Source organism: Sminthopsis crassicaudata, chromosome 6 (assembly GCF_048593235.1).
Source record: "Sminthopsis crassicaudata isolate SCR6 chromosome 6, ASM4859323v1, whole genome shotgun sequence".
NCBI lineage: Eukaryota > Metazoa > Chordata > Mammalia > Dasyuromorphia > Dasyuridae > Sminthopsis > Sminthopsis crassicaudata.
In genome coordinates this window covers 249,168,000-249,189,664 of record NC_133622.1, presented here as the reverse complement: position 1 = coordinate 249,189,664, position 21,665 = coordinate 249,168,000, and the positions used below count along the sequence as shown (strand labels likewise).

General features: G+C 43.9%; 1 protein-coding gene across 1 annotated transcript; it reads right to left on the bottom strand.

Annotated features, from left to right (window-relative positions):
- Positions 1–421: 421 nt before the first annotated feature.
- On the bottom strand, positions 422–15,552 carry LGALS12 (galectin 12). Its single transcript, XM_074275003.1, has 9 exons — positions 15,447–15,552; positions 6,704–6,792; positions 6,225–6,438; positions 5,267–5,386; positions 4,834–4,872; positions 4,388–4,414; positions 3,800–3,888; positions 1,557–1,707; positions 422–568 (listed from the first exon to the last, which is right to left on the bottom strand). Exons 1-9 carry the CDS (start codon positions 15,516–15,518, stop codon positions 422–424), a joined length of 948 nt encoding a protein of 315 aa, XP_074131104.1. The 5' UTR covers positions 15,519–15,552.
- Positions 15,553–21,665: the final 6,113 nt, after the last annotated feature.

Here is a 21,665-nt window from a genome sequence, read left to right as displayed (position 1 = left end):
AAGAAAACCAACACCAAAATCCAGTGAGATTTTAGGAAGCACAAAGTGGGCAGAGCACTCAGACTGAGTCAAGAAGCTTTTATTAAGCACCTACTTTTATTAAGCACTGTGCCAGGCATTGCACTGAAGGCTGCTGGGATACAAAGACAGCATTGCTCTCCTGTCACCAAGTGCTGTCAGGTCCCCAGATGATGGGCAGAGAATTCATTCTGTCTGTGCCCTGGCCTGGCAGGGCCTAACCCCAGACTGCAAGGAACTTGCCAACCCTTCTTCGTTCCTCTCTGAAAGATCACGCCAGTTCTCTCCCTACCCATTGAACTGACATGTATCCCTGGGGAAATGTGGGCCAGTCCAAGAACTGCTGGGCCCCCGACGGATGGGCCCCTGGATGGCCTAGGGCTAGGGATGCTCCAATGGGCCTCTAGCAGTGGACACAGTACAGCTCCACACTGCCGCTGATCCGAAGCTCCCGGAGGCGCCCCAAAGTCTGCTGTCCCAGGCTGGCTGCCCCCACTGCATTCCCATTCAGGGCCAGCATGAGGCCATTGCCCCTGCACAAGAGCAGGACCTAGGGGACAAAGAGACACTCATGGGCTTGCTCAGGAAGCTGAGGGGAGCATCTTGGCCTGGGGAGCTGGCATGTGGCCGGTTGGGACAGTGGAATCCTGGGCTCAAGAGCTGGAAGGGGCCCCCGAAGCCTTCCAGTCAGCGCCCTCATCTCACACATGAAACGAATCCAGGCAGGATCCCTCCCCTCCCATCACACAGTCGGCAAGTGTCAGGATCTGATTTGAAACCCAGCTCTCCCGACTCCCCTCCACTTGGCCATGTTCCTTATAATGAACTGGCAGAAATTTCGGATTTCCCACTGTGTTGCTGTGGCTATACCCTTCACCCATGCCGATTGCAACTCTCCCCAGTTTAGCCGGTTTGGGGGGATTGTTGGGGCTGAAAAGTTCCTCCTGTGCCACTCCTGGAGATGCGCTCCACTCCACATGGAGCCAGTCAGCTCTTCAGGTAACAGATACACAGCCTGAGCGGGACTCTGCCTTTTCAGTCCATTCCATCAGCCCGGCCTTTGTGAATCCCACCTCAGCTTCCTGTCACCAGGAAGCGTCTGTGGGAGTTGTCAAGATATTTTTTTCTCTTTGAATGGGAAGAGTGATTCCTTTGGTACAGGAAACTCCCAGAGAGGGGAGCCTTCTCCCAAGCCAGGCCCGCACCTAATGGGCAACTTGAGGCCTTGGAAAGCTGCCCAGGGCACAGAAATATTAAGTACCTCGCCCAGGATAGCACAGTACCAATTATGTGCCAGTCTTCCCCACTCCGAGGGAACTTCCCCACTCTCCAGAGTTAACTGTTCACTTCCTCATAGGAATATGGGAGTCCTAGCTAGTTCTATCTCACCAAAAGCTCGACGTCCCCATCAGTAAAATGAGGATGTTGATGCTGGCTATGCTACTCCCCCCATCCCCATATCCATCCTTCCTTAGAGAATAAGGTTTGGGGGAAATGGAGCACCTTGCCAGGAATCCCTGCCTCCTGTAACTCCTCACCTCAAAGAAGCGCCGAGGGTGAAAGAGAAAAGGGGCCGAGACGGGCTCCTTGCGGCCCCACCGGGAGATCCAAGCCAATGTTCTCTTTCTGAAGCAAACCTCGAGCTTCATGGCGGGGTGGCTGGAATCATCCTGGAGGCTCAGGGTGAATCTGGATGCAGAAGACGGAGGAAAGGGCGGAGAGATCGGGAGGGAGCACCCTTAACTGGGATGGACTGGGAGGGTCTGGAGGGCACTTTCCTGCCCATCTAAGAGTGGACTAGTACTCCCCACTCAAGTCATTTCAGCCAGAACCAGACTTAGAGGGCACGATGTCTACACCACAATGTAGAAGAAACCAGCCCTCTCATTAAATAAAGAAAATGGCACGCCCAAGATCACACAGCTATTAGGAGGCAGAACTAGTGCCAAATCTGCTGCTCTATCCGTGGCAACACACTGATTTAGGTAGCAATAGTTGGCTAATGAGGCTGGGACAACCTATAGCTCCCTAGTACCCTTCCTCCCACACAAAGAAGTGAAGAAGAACTGACGTTCCATAAGATCCCATCCACTGAGGGCACCAAAGTGTTAAGCTCTCCCAGCCTTTGGCATCTGCGTGTCTGCTTGGAGCCTTGACCCAGTCTGGGGCGCTCTCTCCTGTGCCAGCTGGGGCTAAAGTAAAGTAGGGGAGAGGGGAAAGGGACTGCAATGTGGCTTCTTAAGGCAGAGGGGTTTGGAGCCAAATTCTGACTCTGTGATCTTAAGCAAGTGATGTCTACCTCTGAGCCTCAGTTTACCTCCTAGAGAAGGAAAAGTAAGGTCCTGTCAGATCCCAAGAATGGGATCCTGGCAAGTTCCTTCCCTGTTTCTCCATGCAAAAAGAGGGGTGAGGAGGACAGGCTCCCCTTCACTCTAAAACTGCATGGGATTTGGGGACTGCTCCCACAGGTGCTGAGCTGAGGTCCGGTAAATAGATACAGTGCTCTCTCCTTCCTCACTGGAGGGCTTCTGGGGGAGGGCAGGAGGAGATCAGTCGCTAGACTGGGACTCAGGAAGTTCTGAATTCCAATTCTGCTTCAGAATCCTTTTACCAGCTGTGTGATGCTGGCCAGGTCACCTGACCTCTCCGTCCCATCCCCCTGACCTCAGTGATCTCATCTATAAAATGGGAATAGCAGCAACTACCGGTAAGAGTTGTGAGGTTCACCTGAGTTAGAGGATTGTAAGAATGACAGTATCATAATCGTGGTTAGTGGAGAACATGACACAACTATTCATTTCATTACTCGTTCTCTCTCCCTGCCCAGTACAGGACAAAGGCAGACCACAGAGGCACAAGCTGGGAGCTCACGGGATCGTAGATCTGATGCTGGAAGGGACCTTATGCTCGTCCCTCTCCCAGCTGACAGATACAAGAATCGAAGCCGCTGGGAGATGATGTGACTTGGTCAAAGTCACACAGGCAGTATGGTTTGGAGGTGGGATTTGAACTGGGGGCCTTTGACTCCAGAGATAGCAAGCCCTCCACCATAGCCACGGGGCATCTGGGCTGGTTCAAGATCGTCCCAGTGGGCCATCTCTCAGGAGCTGTGGTGGCCCGCGATCCCATCCCCTTGTAGCCAGGGATGAGCAGAGCTGGGCCTGGTCCATACCAAAAGCCTTCCAGGCCCAGCCCGGGGGAGACCAGAGTCACCCCTGAGCAGAGAGGATGCAGCATACGCCATCCCCACCTGTGTTTCTTGGTCCAGGGCCGAGAGGAGGCAATTGTGGATCAAACCAGAGTATGGGGGTTGGGGAGATGGGGGGGTCGTATTTGGCCTGTGGATGGCCTTCCTTTCCAAAATGTAACAGAGAGCTCAGCCCTCCCAGGCCCCTGCCTGCTTTGGTACCTACTGAGTCTGGAGGCTTGGAGACCCTGGCATTTGGTCCCTTGCTCTGAGAGAGGCAGAACCGGGCCAGGAAGGAGCGCCGGGCTGGGAAGACCTGGATCCTATCTGGCCTTGTACATTTACCTAGCTGTGTGACTTTGGCCCCTTTTCTCAGCTCTAAAATGGGGAGCATCCCAGCATCTGCTACACCTGAGTTTGTCCTTAGCATCCTTATCTTTGACTCGGGTGCCCGGGGAGAGGCCCTCAGGGGGCTGGCGTCTTGCCCCAGCTCTGCAGTGAGATGTTCCCCTGACTTCTACCCTCCACCCGGGCTCTGTACATGAATTCAGACCCCCTTGGACCACTCACTTCCTGCATCCTGCAGGTACCTACTCCTGAGGGCTGGGGCAGATGAGACCTCGAACCACGATGACCTGTCCTGGCCACAGACCCCTGGGAAGAGGCCAAGTGCAGGGAACTGCCTGAAAGGACAAGGGAGAGTTACTGAGATCCCAGGAGGCCCCAGCTCAGAGGGGGTCCCCCAGGAGATGAGTCTGAGCTAAAGGGGGATGGGAGGCTCCCCCTCACTCCACAAGAGACCACAGCTTCTGACTGCACACTCTCCAATCACAAAGCCCTTGGCAAGAGCAGCAAAGGCCTCTTCAGGCCCCAGAACCAGCTGCCTGCTCCTGGGCCTGTCTCACAGAACTCCTTCTGGATGGACCCCCCCCTCCCCAATTCAGCACACATTGAGACCTGCAATGCATTGTGCTGGGGCTGGGGCTATGGAAACCCCTGTAGTCCGAGCCTCAGGGAGCTTCCAGTCCCACCGGGCCCTCTGCCCAACTGCAGGCAGCATCTTGCAAAGAAACTTAGCTCTTCCCCTTAAGACCCCGATATGGGAGGAAGTCTTTCGGCCCCCACCCACCTGGCCCCCCAGGAATATTGGGTTCCCAAAGATGGGAGGAAAGGCTCACTCACCAATCTGGAGCTTTTCAGTAAAAAAGGCTGCCAAGGGAAAAGGAGTTGGCGAGAGCGTGCCCCCCACATCTGACCAGCACCCCCCCATTCCCCCAGCCTCAAGATGAGCTCCAGGCAGGCTTGAAAGCAATTCTCTACTGGGTCAAGGAGAAGAGACTTTGGTACAGAAAAGGCAAAGTTCAAGAGCAAGCCTCAGGGGAGCTGGGAGAGACCCTGGAGCCACGGCAGTAAGGGAAGGGGCAGCCGAGGACTTGGGCAAGCTGAGGAAGGTGGGGGAAAGAAGGGGATGACATCTGGCTACCCTTCACACATAGTAAGCCCTTCTTCAGGGCTCTGGGCCCAGTCCCTCCCCACCCTGCGCAGGGGGCAGAGGGAGCCTGGCCCAGCTTCTCAAGGCCCCCTCCCCAAAGAGCAGCAGGAGCCTGGGAAGCCCCCTTGTTACTCACATGTCCGTCGGGGTACTCCGTTCCACCCTCCACAAAGGGCTGTCCAAGAAAGACAAGATAGGGGCTGTAGCAAGCAGGGGCCAGCAAGCATCCTTGCCTGGCCACGTCAGAGAGTCTAGTGGTTTTCCCCATGAATGGGGGTTTATACTTGTTATATAGTCTAAGTCCTATATAAATATAGGAGACTTTGTTACGTGAGACAAAATGGGGGGTCGAGTCTTTTTTAATTTGTGCCCACAGAGCTCATCAATGCCCAAGAACCCATGTGCTTTACCCAGGGAAGAGCTCACCCCTTTCCTTTAGCCTTCCCCTTCCTCCCCTGTAAATCATCCTTGCCTCGGCCTCTTCTCTCCCTGTACCCTCCCAGCTAGAAGCAGAAAACCCCAGCGCGGCCACCCAGGGCCGGAGGATTGTCCCACTGCAGACAAATTACATTGCTATTCAGGAATCCGACCGCTTCCACAAAAATGTGGCCATAAATGCCCAGAGTGTCCACTCGTGACAGCGGGAGCCGGTAGGGATAGTGGAGGAAGTGTCGGCCATTCACGCTCACCTGGAGAAAAAGATGGCTGGTCCCCCTGACGTCCAGCCCCTGCCGGCTCCCACCCACCTCTTCACTTTTAGGACAAGGAATGAGCTGATCAGGAACCCCTGGGATTCTGGGAAGGATCTCAACTGTAAGTGGTGGGTATCAAACGATCCCTGCCTCCCCAGTCTATGCTGACCTTCCCTCTGCTTCTTTCTCTTTCCTCCTCCTCCCTCCCTCCTCCCTTCTCTTCTTTCTCCTATGTGCTTTCTTCTACTTCTCCTCTCTCTTTTTCTCTTTCCTCCATCTCTCCCTCCTTTTTCTAGACATTCTGGCCTCTTTTCTCTTTCTTTCTCCTCCTCTTCCTCCTCTTCTTCCCTTCTCCCTCCTCTTCTCTTCCTTCTCTTTCATTCCTTCCTCCTTTCCTTCTCTCCCTTTTTCTCTTCCCTCCTTCTCTTTTCTCTCCTCTCCCTCTTTTTTCTAGACATCCTAGCCTCCTTTATTTTTCTCCTCTTCTTCTTCCCTTCTCCCTCCTTTTTTGTTCCTTCTCCTTTGCTCCTTCCTCCTCTTCTTTTTTCCCTTTTCCTCTTTTCTCTTTCTTCTCCTTTCTCTTCTCCTTTCCATCATTTTTCTAGACATCCTGGCTTCCTTTCATTTTCTTTCTCCTCTTCTTCTTCCCTCCTCCCTCCTCTTCTCTTCTTTCCTCTTTCATTCCTTCCTCCTCTTCTTCTCTCCCTTTTGCTCTTCCCTCCTTCTCTCTTTCTCCCTTTTCCTTCTCCCTCTTCTTCTCTCCCTTAGTCTTTCCCTCCTCTTTTTCTCCTCTCGCCTCCTCCCACACAAGCCCATGGCTCTCCATCCCTATTACCTTTACATCCTCATTTCCAAAGAGGAAGAGGATCCGGAAAGCATCCCCTCTGCCCAGGGCCAGCTCCGGCCAGCGAGCCTCCCGCTGCCATTGCCCCCAGTGCAGGGTGTTGCAGATGACATGGGGCTTATTGGTGTAGAATCGAGGGTTAAAGTGGATGGCGATGTCTGGCCGGGGCTGCTGGCTACAGCCACACTGGAAGTCGATCTGGAACCTGGCAGGGTCAGGGCAGGGAGGGGTGGGAGATGGTGAGCAGCCCAGAACCCTGGAGCCCCACCTGGGAAGGCTGGTGCCCGCTGCAGAGCATCTTGGCTGGAGGGTAACAGGGCTGACTATGGGTACTCAGGCATCTCAGGCAGTTATTGTTCTGGGGTCTATGGAGGAAAGCAAGCAACCTCGCCCCTTTCCCCATCATTACCTTCTGGGGGGCGGGGCTGAGGAGGTTGGAGCCCTCTGAATACCAGGATTGAGCCACTTACCTCTGAGCATCAGGTGGGACCATGCCCTGGACCATGACCATCTTCCCAGCGTGAAGGCCACCAAAAATTGTTGTGACATAGGGGATTATCTGGAAAACAAAGGCATGGGCAAAGTGATGTGAGAGGGCAGGAGGAAGGAGGGGGGAGCAAGGTGGCGCAGTGGATAGAGCACCAGCCCTGAAGTCAGGATGACATAAGTTAAAATCTGACCTTAGACACTTAACACTTCCTAGCTGTGTGACCCTGGGCAAGTCACTTAACCCAAATTACCTCAGCAAAAAGAAAAAAAAAGGCAGGAGGCAGGGGACCCACATAGAGATGGAAAGACTAGAGAGAGATATTGAAGCAGGTTGTTTTTAAGGCAACGTGCTGTAATGGAAACAGAACTGAATGTGAGGTCAAGAAGGGGGTGACCTGGAACTGTCCCCCTGGTCCATGGTTGGTTGTTCCTTCACTCTGGAGGAGGAACAAAATGATATCACTACACTGAGTCAGTTGCAGAACGCCCAACGGTGGCTGATCAGACTGATATGAGCTCACAGTGCTCGGCTACAGGTCGGACACAAATATTCCCTATGGACATTTGGGGGGGCTTCTCTAACTTTGTGCATTTTACGTTTATTGAGCTAATTCAATCGATCCCAGGCAAGTCTAAATGACTTCTGTGACCCTCAGCATCCTCTTCGATCAGGTGGGCACAGGGCACACCTTGCAGGTAAGGGTCAGGAGGGTGAGTTTCAACTAAGAGCTTCAGTGTAAAGAACTTTGCAAACCCTGATGCACAATTAAGTGCTGGATGTCGCCATTGCTGTTGATAGAGGGCATTGTGTGAAAAAAAAGGGGGATTCTTCTGAATTTTGGTTCTCTCCTCAGCACCCCTACCTTTCACATCTGGAGTGATGGCGATGTGCATCATCTGCACGGGAGTACTATGGTTCAGGAGGCCTAGTTCCCTGAGCTGATCTCTTCAGTCCCTTCCCCTTTCCATCCCAATAGAATGTAAGCTCGCAGAGGGTCATTTTGGTCTGTTCCCTAGGGCCTAATAAGTCAATGCTTTGGGGTGGATTGATCCCTGAGGGAGACCCAGCGCTGAACCAGGAGGCAGAGTTTCAATTCTGTCTCAGACATTTACTGATTGTGTGATGCTCAGTATCTCGCAGCCTGGGTTTCCACGTCTATAAAATGGGGATAATAACACTTGCCTGATCAAGTTGTGAGATGTGAAAATAACAACAGCTAGCATATATATATATATATATATATATATAATGCTTTAAGGTTAACAAAACTCTTTACACACAAGTCTTCTCTCTCCTATTTCTCTATATTCCTATAATCATCATTTCTTATAGGACCAAAACATTCTATTTTATTTATATGCCATATTTACATGCTTACTTTGTTTACTTATGTATAGCACTTTGTGAACCTTCAAAACACTGTAGAAATGCTACTCATTATTCTATAGCTCCTTAAAGTTTGCAAAGCATTTTACATCAAATTTCATTTGATCCTTACAACCATGCTGCACCATTATCCCCATTATATAGAAAACGGAGCTCACAAATTACTGCCCACTGTCGCACAGTTAGTAAATTGCAATCCAACTCAAGTAGTCCTCCTGATTACAAATGTATCATTCTACTCCTTGTGCTACCTTATTGCCATAATAAAACCTTAATGTTTCCTGATTGATTGAGCTGAAACTTTCTCTTTGGATTTTTCTACTTCCTGGCTTTAAAAGGCAAGTCTGTAGCCTGCCCCACTGTTTCAAACAGGTTACCATCCTTGGTGGGTAGGGAGGGGGAGATAAGTGGAGATGAAAAGGTCTAGTAGACTCTTATGGGTCAGCCTGAGGAAGGTCTTATCATTGACAGTCAGAGTCTTAATGTAAACAGCTGTCTGGTTCAGTCATTACCCAGCATGCCCTTCTGGCCTCTGATGAACCAAAGTTCTAGGGAGGAAGTAGTGACCATATGAGGAATAAGTACTAATTAGGGAACACTGGGATTTCATTGCTCTCATTAATTCTTCCTTACACCCTGTGGGAAAGGAGCCTTGGATGATAAAGGATAAATTCAGCCTTGGATGATAAAGGATAAATTCAGCCTTTGACTTCCCTTGGCCAATAGAACAGACAGACTTTCCTTGGAAGATTAGGAGCAAGACAGATAGAGAACTGATTTAGGTTTATGAAAATAAAAGCCATTTCCCAATTGATAAATGATCAAGGGAGACGAACAGGAAGTTGTCAGAGGAAGAAATCTAAGTTAGCCATATGGAAAAACACCCCAAATCACTAATAATAAGAGAAATGCAAATGAAAGCAATTCTGTAGTTCACATTTACGCACATCATTTTAACAAAGATGATGAAAAAAGGAAAATGACAAATGCTGGCAAGTTTGGTGGAAAAACAGGCATTTTGATGCTCTGTTGGTGAAGCTGTGAGTCATTCTGGGAATTCTGGAAAGTAATTTGGAACTGGAACTATACCCACAATGTCACTAAATTATGTATGTTCTTTGACCCAGTTATACTTTAAAGAGATCAAAGAAAGAAGAAAAAAGACTCATATATGCCCTAAACCAATCTAAGCACCTTGAAATAATGCCATAAAAACAATTCCTGAAGCAGCGGAACCCACAAAAGGATGGGGATAAAATAATTTTCTAGTCAAAGATAATTTAGAAGCTCAGTAGGAAAGGTCTGTCACATCGGGTGAGAATGGAGTATTATCCAGAAAACCAGGAAGAGGCTTGGGGAGCTATTGAATCATCATCATCAGTGATAGCTTCCAGAGCTTTCAATCCACAGATATTAAGGGGATTGAACAACTGTCAGAAGATTACGGGGATGTCTTTGCTAATACTGAGACAAGACCCTGTTGTTTGCCTATATTCAGATCTATGTCACAGTCCTGGGTGGCCGTCTCAGGGTGAGGAGAAGCATTAACACACCAGAGCTTGTGTTAGTTCCTCCTCATAGTTCCAGGAGAAAAGAATGCTTGTGGTCACTCACAGACCACGAGCACAGACCATGAGAGTGGTAAACACAGTACTCTTTAGATCATACCAATCTTGAAAGAACTGAAAACTTCCAGGTCCTTAGAAATATCTCTGAAAATAGCTGCACAAAACCCTTGAAGTTTAGGGATCCTCCCTCCATTGGTCCCAGGATGTGAAAGACTTCAAAAAGGATTTTGAAAATCAAGGAAGAGAAGTAAAGGGGAAATTGGGAAGAGAAATGTATGCAATGCAAGAAAATCATGAAAACGTAAGTCAACAGCTTGGTAAAGAAGGCACACACACAAATAGTAAAGAAAAGAACACTGTAAAAAACAGAATAGGTCAAAGAGTTACAAAAAGCTACAGAAGAAAAAAACTGCCTTAAAAAGTGGGATTGGCCAAATAGAAAAAAAGGAACAAAAATTCACTGAAGGAAAAAAAAAAATTCCTTAAGAAGTAAAATTGACCAAGTGGAAAAGTGGAAAAGCTCACTGAAAAAAAAATTCTTAAAAATTAGAATTGAGCAAATAGAAGCTAATGACCTTTTGGGAAATCAAGAAACAATAAACCAAAAACAAAAGAATAAAAAAAGGAGACAATGGGAAGTATCTCATTAGAAAAACAAATGACCTGAAAAATAGATCCAGTAGATATAATCTTTAAATTATTGGACTACCTGGAAGATATGATATCAAAAAGAAAACCTGGATATCATTTTTTAATTTATCAAGGAAAACTTCTCTGATATTCTAGAACCAGAGAGTAAAATAAGTCATTGAAAGAATCCACTGATCACCTTTTAAAAGAGATCCTAAAATGAAAACTCTGAGGAATATTGTCACAAAATTCTACAGCTCCCAGGTCAAGCAGAAAATATTGCAAGCAGCCCGAAAAAAACAATTCGAATATTGTGAAGCCACAGTCAGGATAACACGAGATTTAACAGCTTCTACATTAAAGGATTAGATTGTTTGGAATATGATATTCTGGAGGGCAAAGGAGCTAGGATACCAACCAAGAATCACCTACTCAGCAAAACTGAGTAGAATCTTTCAGTAGAAAAAAATAGACATTCAATGAAATACAAAACTTTTGAGCATTCTTGACAAAAGACAAGAGACAAATAGAAAATTTGACTTTCAAGTACAAGAGATACATAAAAAGGTAAATAGGAAAGGGAAATAATGAGGTTAAACTGTTGACATTCCTACATAGAAGATGATACTTCTAAGTCATAAGAATTTTCTCATTATTAGAGCAGTTAGAAGGAGTATACATAGAGGACAAAGGTAAGAATTGAGTATGAAGGGATGATATCTAAAAAAATAAAATTAAGAGGTAAGAGCAGAATGTACTGGGAGAAAGGGAAAGGAAGAGGTAGAATGAGGTAAACTATCACACATGAAAGACACAAGAAAAATTATTTACAGTGGAAGGGGGGAAAAGGGGAGGTGAGACACAGTGATCGAACCTTACCTCTTATCAGAATTGGCTCAAAAAGAGAATAACACATACTCCATTGGGTATAGAAATCTATATTACCCTACAGGAAAGTAGGAGAGAAAAGAGAAAAGGTGTGTGAGGGGGAGTGATTAAAAATTGATCAGATTTGGGGTAGGATATAATCAGAAACAAAATATTTTAAAGAGGGACAGGATAAAAGGAAAGAGAATAGAATAAATGGGGGGCAGATAGGCTGGTAAAATATAGTTAGCAATAATAACTGTGAAAACAATTTTGAAGCAATTTTCTCTGATAAAGACCTCATTTCTCAAGCATATAACGGAGTCAAATTTATAAAACTAAGAGCCATTCTCCAGTTGACAAATGATCAAAAGATATGAACTGTTTTCAAATGAATTAAATCCAAACTATCTATAGCCATATGAAAAATGCTCTAAAACACCATTGAAACAATTAAAACAATTCTGAGGTACGATCTCATATCTAATGACAAATTGACAAATGTTGGAGGGAATGTGGGAAAAAATGAGACACTAATGCACTGTTGGTAGAGCTGTGAACTGATTCAATCATTCTGTAAAATAATTTGGAATTAGGCCCAAAGGTGTATAAAATCATGAATACCCCTTGACCTAGCAATATTAGGACTATATCCTAAAAGAGATTAAAAAACAAAAAAGAAAAGAATCTATAAGTTATAACAACTCTTTTCTGGGGCAAAGAATTGGAAATTGAGGGTACGCCCATCAATTGGGGAATAGCTGAAAAAATTGTTTTATGTGATTGTGATGGAATACTATTGTACTATATGAAATGATGAGCAAGATGCTCTTAGAAAAACCTGGAAAGACTTACAGAAGCTGAAGCAAAGTGACATGTACTGTGCACAAAGTAACAGTAATGCTGTAGAATGATCGGTTGTGAACAACTTAGTGATTTTCAGGAATGCAATGATCCAAGACAACTCTGAAGGACTTATGATGAAAAATGCTATCCATCTCCAGAGAAAGAACTGATGATGTCTAACTCCAGATTGAAGCATACTTTTTTTTAAACTTAATTTTTCTTGAGTTTTTTTGGTCTATATTTTCTTTCACATATGACTAATATGGAAATGTTTTGTACAACTACACATAACTAACCTATAACAAATTGCTTGTGAAGTAATTGGAGGGGTGGGGGAAGAAGGGAGATAATTTGGAATCAAAATTTTAAAAATGAATATTAGAAATAATTTTATATATAACTGGAGGAAAATAAAATACTAAATAAATTCAGGAAAAAATAAAAGAGACATATGTATACAAATATTTGTAGAAACTCTTTATAGTAGCAAAGTACTGGACATTAAGAATTAATATTGGGGCAGCTAGGTGGTGCAGTGGATAGAGCACCAATCCTGAATTCAGGAGGACCAGAGTTCAAATATGGTCTCAGACACTTAACACTTCCTAGCTGTGTGGCCCTGGGCAAGTCACTTAACCCCAGCCTCAGGGGGAAAAAATTAATATCAATTAGGAAATGGCAGAGAATAATGGTATATGTATATGATGGAATATTATAGTGGTGTAAAAACGCTATTATATCCTAAGTAATAAGAAACAATTTCTGCAAAAACAACAACAATGAGGACAACCAAGTTTGAAAGAGTTAAGGACTCTGAGCAATGTGGTTACCAACTATAGTCTCAGAGACTTGATAAGGAAGAACATGTTCCCATATGGATGGAAAGATGATGGACTTACTATGAAGAATGAGACACAATTATTTTGGAATGGCCAATATGGGAATTCGTTTTGCTCAACTATATGCATATATTGTTGAGGGCGGGAGCCCCTTTGGTATTCTTTGTTTGATCTCCAACTTCTTTTGGGACTTGGACCTTTGATACAAAATCTGGTCAAACTAGTTTGGGCTATCTGAGATGGCCAGGGTTTTACAGCCCCCATTCTAATCTGCTCAGATAGACCAAATGGCATCAGGAAATTCCTTTTGGGAAGAGACTTCTGTCTGTCCCCAAAAGATAACAAGAGAGTCCTTATCTTAATTTACATCACTCTCAGGAACCTCCCTACATCACTGCATAAAAGAGAGAACGGGAATCTTCTCTTTGCAAATGGCCTTGTACCATGCAGCCATGTTGCCCACCGGCTCTCCGGTGTTCCCATTCTAATCAATAAAGACTATGTTTCCATACAGCATGAAGTAGCAAATTCCTTTGCTGCCGAACCCGCCATTGGTTACTTTGGGGAAGGAAGGAGAGAGAGAAAAGAACAGATCCATCTCTGTTTAGACCACAATTTACTCCTCAATTTACTACTCATCATTTAATACTCATCAATATCTTATATATGTATGTATTTATACATACACACATATATTACAAGAGGTATGCTTTCCTTTTTCAAGGTGGGAAGATGGCTAGAAGAAACAGATAAATGCTTAGGAATTGAAAAATTATTTTTAAAAAGATTGGGAGCAAATGCTAACAGAGGAGAGAGACTGCCTTTTTTCACCAAAAATAGGGAATCACAGAATGTTAAAGCTGAAAGGAAGCTTAGAGATCATTTCATCTAATCTCTTCTTATGTATAATTAAGACCTCTCTAGGAGAGGAAGGATATAATAGTTGGGATCGTTGGCTTTGAAGTCAGAAAGTTCTGAGTTAAAACTTTATTTTTGACACTTACTGGCTCTCAGTGACTGACTCACAAGCTGCTCCTCCCTATCCTTTCCCTAGCTTTGAAGATAGAGGAAGTTTTGCTCACTGATCCATTGCCCAGAGTGGGAAAATGTCAGTGGTCACTTTACCTCTTTAAGATTCACTTTCTTTATCAGCAAAATACAGTGGATGGTCTAGACTCTAGATGATATATTAGAGGTGTCCCTTTTCACTCTAAACCTATAATTCCATGGTCCTTCAACCAGATGCTAGGAGTCTGAAATGCTTCTAGGAAAGAGGAACACATAAGTCACTAATACTTGAGTAAGAATTAGAATGACAGAGATCATCTGTGTAGAGCCAAAGGGGGCCTCAGAGATCATTTACTCCAGTGCTATTTACCAACTAGTCATCAGTAGCCTTTCAGCTTGAAAGACCCCGAATGATGGGGGGATTTATCTCTTGGACTCGCCCAAAGTCACACAGATAGCAATAGGGATAGTAATAACTTAACTAGCTTTAAGGATCACAAAGCACTTTCCCAAGATCTCAGGAGCCTCAGAACAACCTGCTAGGGACAGGAACTGAAGCTATTATTATCTCCATTTTTATAGAGAATACTGAGGCTGAGTGGCTAAGACTCTTATCTACAATCATAAAAAATTTAAGTGTCAGGATTCAAAGTTCTGTTTTGTTATGATATTAGGAACTCTTGAGAATTGTATCTTTGTTAGGGCAATTAGAAGGACATACATAGATCATGGGTTCAAGTTAACTTTTGATGTAATGACATAAAAAAAGAAATTAAGAGGTGAATAAGGATTATACTGATAGAAGAGGAAAGGGGAGGCAAAATGGGGTAAATTAGATCACATGAAAAGGCACAAAAATTACTATTACTATTAGACAAAAATAATTATTACCGTAGAGGGAAAAAAGGGAGGGGAATGAGCTTTTTCAAGTTAACTTTTGATGTAATGACATAACAAAGAAATTAAGAGGTGAAATAAGGATTATACTGATAGAAGAGGAAAGGGGAGGCAAAATGGGGTAAATTAGATCACATGAAAAGGCACAAAAATTACTATTACTCATTACTATTAGAATCCTAATCTCATCAGATTTGGCTCAAAGAGGGAATAACATACACCCCTTGTTGGGTATAGAAATTTATCTTACCCTACAGGGAAGTAGAAGGGAAAAAGGGAAAGAAAAGGTAAGAGGGAAGAGTGATAAAAGGAAGGGCAGAAGGAGGAGAATGGGGTAAGAAAAGGGAAGGGGGGGGCTGATAGAAGGGAGAACAAATTGAAAGGGATCAGAAGCAAATTTCTCTCTTCCTGCTTCCAAAACAAACACTCTCCTTACTCTGCCTTGTGATTTGAGCCAAAAATTGAGATTGGAACCCAAGATCCTGCCCCTCAACTCCAGATTCAAGGTGTTTTCCATGCCACTGAATACAGGGTCTGCTTAGAGCAGGACACTCCTCTCCAGGCAGACACCACTGATGGTGGGAAGAGGATAAACTTGACCTACTTCCCAGCATTCATTACTAGAACTTGGGAAGTTAGAGAGCCTGCCACCAGGAGTTCCCTGGCCAGGGAAACTACTCACCGGATAAAAGATTGGTGGCTGCAAGATGAAGCTGTCAGGAAGGGGGTCCAGACCTCCTTCTCCTCGCCACATGGAGGGTGAGTGAGTGAGGAGCCAGGTAGCTCTCTCTCCCTGAGGCTGCTCTATCTGAGGCTGGGAGCTGCTGGGGCCAAGGCCAGCCCCGCCAACCTGATTGACTCCTAGGACTGGCTCTGAATGTATCCAAAGTCCCTTCTCCCAGCTCTTGGGCTAGCCATTCCCTTCAGGGTCCTAATGCCCTTTGTAGCATCTGGCAAGAGCTGTGATAGCTGTTTGGCTCCTCTACCCCTTCCTGGATCCTTCCTCCACCCTCAATCTGGCAAGGCAACCTAGGGAACAGAGAATCCCAGATGTAGTCCTTAATGCCCTACTCTCTCATTTTACAGATGAGACTGTTTCTGCATATACCCCTCTCCCCTCCCCTCCCCTGTTTTTGCATTTAGTGCTGAATGCATTGTTTGACATACAGTAGGCACTTAGCACATGCTTTTTTTTTTTTTTTTTTTTTTTCTCCTGAGGCTGGGGTTAAGTGACTTGCCCAGGGTCACACAGCTAGGAAGTGTTAAGTGTCTGAGACCAAATTTGAACTCTGGTCCTCCTGAATTCAAGGCTGGTGCTCTATCCACTGTGCCACCTAGCTGCCCCCCTTTTTTTTAATAAATATTTTATTTTTCCAAATATATACAAAGCTTGTTTTCAATATCCACCCTTGCAAAACCTTGTGTTGCAAATTTTTCTCCCATTCCCCTTCTCTTCCCTCCCTTAGACAGCAAACAATCCAATATAGGTTAAACGTTCCATTCTTCTAAACATATTTCCATATTCCTCATGCTGCTCAAGAAAAATCAGATCAAAAAGGTAAAAAACCACGAGAAAGGAAAAAAAAAAACAAGCAAACAATCAAAAAAAGGGGAAAATATTATGCTTTGATACACATTCAGTCTTCAGAGTTCTCTCATGCAGATAGCTCTCCCCATCGAATGAGCCTATTGGAACTGGCCTGAATCACCACATTGTTGAAAAGAGCCAAGTCCACCATGGTTGATCGTCACATAATCTTGTTGCTGCTGAGTACCTCTGTTCTCCTGGTTCTTACCATGTGTTTATTGACTCACTCTTCTTGACTCAGAGCATTAACATCATTGCCTTTCCCAAGGTTTCCCAAGTAGTAGAGAGCTGTCAGAATTTGAACTCAAGGCTTCCTATTATCCCAAACCATCTAAAAAAGAGAGGGGGCTTGTCCAAAGTTACCTAGGAAGTAAGGAGCACATATAGGAATCATCAGATCCTAAGTGAGCTGGAAGGGGCTTTAGCCCCTTCATTTTGTAGATTTGGAAACTAAGGTCCAGGGTCACACAGCTAATAGATGAAAGAGTCAGAAGTTGAACCTTATTCCTTCATCCTTTCCCCTCTATAATTTCCCCCTATTTTTCCCAGCTGGATCCTTGACCTCAGTTGGCATCCAGAAGACTTGGCTAGATAGTGTGCAATGGGAGGGTATGCAATCAGACTCTTGGAGTCCAGGCTGAAGAAGTTAACCCTTTCAGATCAGGAATAGATAAGTTCTAAGAGATCATATTCATGAGTGGAGCAGGAGCTCAATGGGAAGGGGGCTTGGGTATGGTCAGGTAGACTAGAGGATCTTCAAGATCCCTTAAACTTCTAGGATTCGAATCCAATCTCTTTACCTGCAGTTAGATGTCACAGTGGCCAAAACATTAAGCTTGGATTCAAGATGACCTGAGTTAAAATGTAGTCTTGTGGCTGTACACTTCAATGCTGTATGAAGAGGTATTCTGATGGAAGTGGATATCTTTAACATAAAGAAGATCCAACTCACTTCCAGTTGATCAATGATGGACAGAAATAACTCCACCCAGAGAAGGAACACTGGGAAGTGAATGTAAACTGTTAGCACTACTGTCTATCTACCCAGGTTACTTACACCTTCGGAAGCTAATAATTAATGTGCAACAAGAAAATGGTATTTACACACATATATTGTATCTAGGTTATATTGTAACACATGTAAAATGTATGGGATTGCCTGTCATCGGGGGAGGGAGTGGAGGGAGAGGGGGATAATTTGGAAAAATGAATACAAGGGATAATATTATAAAAAAATTACTCATGCATATGTACTGTAGAAAAAAAAATTCTAAATAAAAATAAATAAATAAATAAATAAAATGTAGTCTTGGACCCCTACTAGCTGTGTGACCTTGAGCAAGTCACTTAACCCTGTTTGCCTCCGTTTCCTCATCTATAGTATGAGGGAAAAGAAAATGGTAAACCTTTCTAGTATCTGTGCCAAGAAAATCTCAAATGGGATCACAAAGAATCAGACATGACAGAAATGACAACAATAAAAAATAGGGCTAATAATAGCACCCCCCCCCCCAGAGGATCAAATGAGATAATACTTATAAAGCTTTTAGCAGAGTATCTGGCACATACAATAATGAAGCACCATCAAGCGACAGATGGGACAAATTGAGAATAATCAACAGAGGGAAGGTGCTAGAATTAAGAAGAGTTGGGAATGGCTTCCTGGATTTGATTTTAACTGGAACTTGAAGAGAGCCCAGGAAACCTGATGGCAAAGAGTATTCCAGGTATAAGGGAAACCTAGCAAGAATTCTGAGAGTAGAATTTGGGGATGGCAAGTCTTGTATGAGATAATTTGCAGAAAGTGCTTCACAATCCTTAAGCCATTACTTTTCTTGTTAGTTGATGTTTTTAGGGGTCTCTCCTGGTTTTAAATCCCTGGGTCCTATGATTACCTCTAAGAAGCCAAGTGGGGGAGTAAAGGAGACAAGAAGGGAGACAAAGGCAGAGCCAAGATAGTGGAGTAAAGGCAGGGACTTGCATAAATTCTTAAAAACTCCTTGAGTGGATTTAGGAGTGGCAGAATACTCAAAAGGATGGGGGGTGGTTACCAATTTTCTAGCCCAAGACCACTTAGAAGGTCAGTAAGAAACTTCTATCTCACTTGAGTGGGAGTGAAGCACAGTCCAGGACAGGCTACACTCTGTGAACCAGCAGCAGGCCTTGGGAGCAGCTGAAGTGGCAGCAGTGGCCTCTGGAGCTCTCAGACCATGGTAAAGGGGTTGGACAACTAAGCAGAAGGAGATTATAGAGGTCCCTTTGCTGGGCACTGGGTGCAGGACTCTGTTGCATTGATCTACATGGTTCTGGATCAGAGCTCTAGGTTGTAGTATTGGGGCCCAGTCCCAGTGTGAGGAGGAGCCCTAACACACCAGAACTTATAGATATAAGGAAACAGGGATCCTTGTTATAGTCCCAGGGCAGAAAAAAAAAAGTGTTTGTGATTGCTTACACATCAAAATACAGGCTGGGAGAGCGGTGACTGAACCACTCTATAGATCATAACGCTTTGGAATAATGGAACACTTACAGACTCCTAGAACCAGCTCTGAAAACAGCAGCATGAAAAAACTTTTCCCCACTTTTATGATCTCTTTGGGATAGAGACCCAGGAGAGATACTGCTGGATCAGAGGATATACACAATCAAAACATATTTTTAAAACTTTATTTTTCTTTATATTTTCATATATTTTATTTATTCCTTTCTTTTCCAATATAACTAATATGAAAATGTTTTGCATGACTATACATATATAACATACACCAAATTGCTTACCTTTTCAATGGGGGAGGGCAGGGTTGAGGGAGGTAGAGAGATTTGGAATGCAAAATTTTAAAAAAAAGGTTAAAGATTTTTATGTATAATCGGGAAAAATATGAAAAAAGAAAAAATAGTTAAGAAACTGACAAAGTCCATCTATGAAATTTTTGGTGTGAGTATATCCCTGATCTTTTTATTGAAAAAAAAAAAAAAAAGAATGGAGACTTTGAACTAGAAAAGGAAGATGTTCTGTTTTGGGGAGCCAGAGTCGTCTCTCCTGGTTGTGTTCATGATTTATAGCTCCTCTCAGAGAAAATGACCAAGCTCCCTGCACCTAGGGAGTGCCTTAGGGACTGTGGGGTGAGTAGTTCATAAAAGATCATTAATCTGTCTCTAGTCTCAGAGCCTTGATCTTGTGGCCACCTAACTTATTACCAGAAGCTCAATGAAGGGTGAACTTTGCCCCTGGAGCAACAACATTTATACCCTTTTAACATTTGCCCTTAACAGGGCAGAAACAACTGAACTTGGCACAGAGTTGGCACTGATTGTTAACATGATTGATTGTTAACTGCCCAACTCAGTAGTTCTCCAGGTAGAGCGGTTCCCCAGCCTGGCCCTGCTTGGATCTCTCCTTTGGGACCACTTTCCCTTGCAGCTTTTCTTGAAGGTTTTCTCATAGGTTCCCCAAAGTTTGAGGTCCCTTCTTTGGCCTTTTAGCCCTAAAAGGTTTCATCTAATTCTTCAATCTCCTGGTCTGGAAGCCAGAGTATACATATCTGAGGCCATGCTCCATCCCTCTGCTGTCCCAGCTGGGTGAAGAGCTGGTGGACTGCTCCTTTCTCCTCTGTCTCCTGCCACTGCTCCCTTTCCCCCTCTCCAAAAGTACACTGATGTACTTGTTTTCAGACAACCTCACACTTGTCATTTTTATTTCTTGGTCATCTTTGCCAATCTGCTCGGTTTGATATGAATCTCAGAGTTATTATTTTATATTTTTCTAATTATTAGGAATTGGGATCATTTTTACATGTGAGGGTATCTGGGAACTGCAGTAGATAGGACACAACATCCAGAATCAGGAAAACCTGAGTTGCAATTCTATTTCAGACCCTGGGTATGTGCCTGGGCACAGAGTTGGAGTGAGAATAAAATAACATTTGTAAAGTCACACTTTACAAACCTTAAGATTCTTAAGAAATTCTAGTTATCATTATCACCATTTTATTATTAATAGCGTCTAGGTATCGACCTTGGATGTTTTTCCTTTGAAAATTGCTTCTTCATATCTTTAGACGTTTATCAATTGGAGAATTAGCCACCTGGGTTTCTCCTTTCTCCTTCCCAGATCATTTTGTTCCAAGCAAAAGTCTCGTTTACTCTATAAATGGAAATATGAAACCCTGAGCTTTTCCATGGAGAATTCCGCCTATTTCATGCCAACTGCTGAGGTTAGATTTTTTATAATTTAATAATTCATTTCTTTATTGAATTAACTTTAACTCCACCAACATTTATTAAGTCCCCACTGGACTAGGCACCATTCTGCGTGATGAAGACATGAAACGAAAACAAAGAAACAAACAAAAAATAATAATCCCTACCTTTCAGAGATTTGCATTCTATGGGGTAAGTGGCAGACATAGCACATATAGAAGAATGAATATAGAAGGCAGTTTGAGGAAGGAAAGGTCATTGATAACTAGGAGAACGAGGAACTTTTTTTCCTGACAACTAGGAGAATGAGGAAGTTTTTTTTTTTTCCTTTGGAGTTGGTACATAAGGATTTTCAGAGGGAAAGGTAAGTTTGGAAAATTATAGGGACACAGCCTGGGCAAAAGTATGTAAGTGAGAGATTGGACATTAAGTTCAAATAGAAGAGAAGTCCAACAATGAGAATCAAGAGAATTAAGTTTAGTGAGAACCAATTTGTGGAGGGCTTGAAAGCCCTGATAGAAGAGTTTGTCTTTGATCCTAAAGGATCAAACAGTAGAGAGTTTTAAGGAGGCTAAGATGGAAAAATCAGACTAACTTTTGAGTCACCTTTCCAGGCTAGGGGTCTTGAAACAGGGGCAATTAATTCAGTAGGAAATCCAGATTTTGCTCAAGGAGGAGTCTCTTAAAGCAGGGATTGTTAAAGAGCAGGTCTTCAAACCACTGAGTTTTGCTCGTGGATACTCCGTGGAGTGAGGACTGTACCAATTTTCTGTGGAGAGTTCTCTGAGATGCTTTATTTTACGTATATTTTGTATTTATTTATCTGGGTTTGTACTATCTCCCCAAATAAGATGTGATCTTATGAACAAAGCTTGCTGGCTTTTTGCCTTTATATTTCCAGAGATTAGCATTTAGTAAGTGTTTAATGTTTTAAATAGTACTTTTTTTCCAGTTACATGTAAAGACAAATTTAAACATTCATTTAAATTTTTTGAGTTCTCCCTGTCTCATCTCCCCCTTCCTTAAGTCAGTGAGCAATTTGATATAGGCTATTTTTGTGTGATCGTGAAAAGCAGATTTCCATATTAGTCATGTTGTGAAAGAAGAGATGGG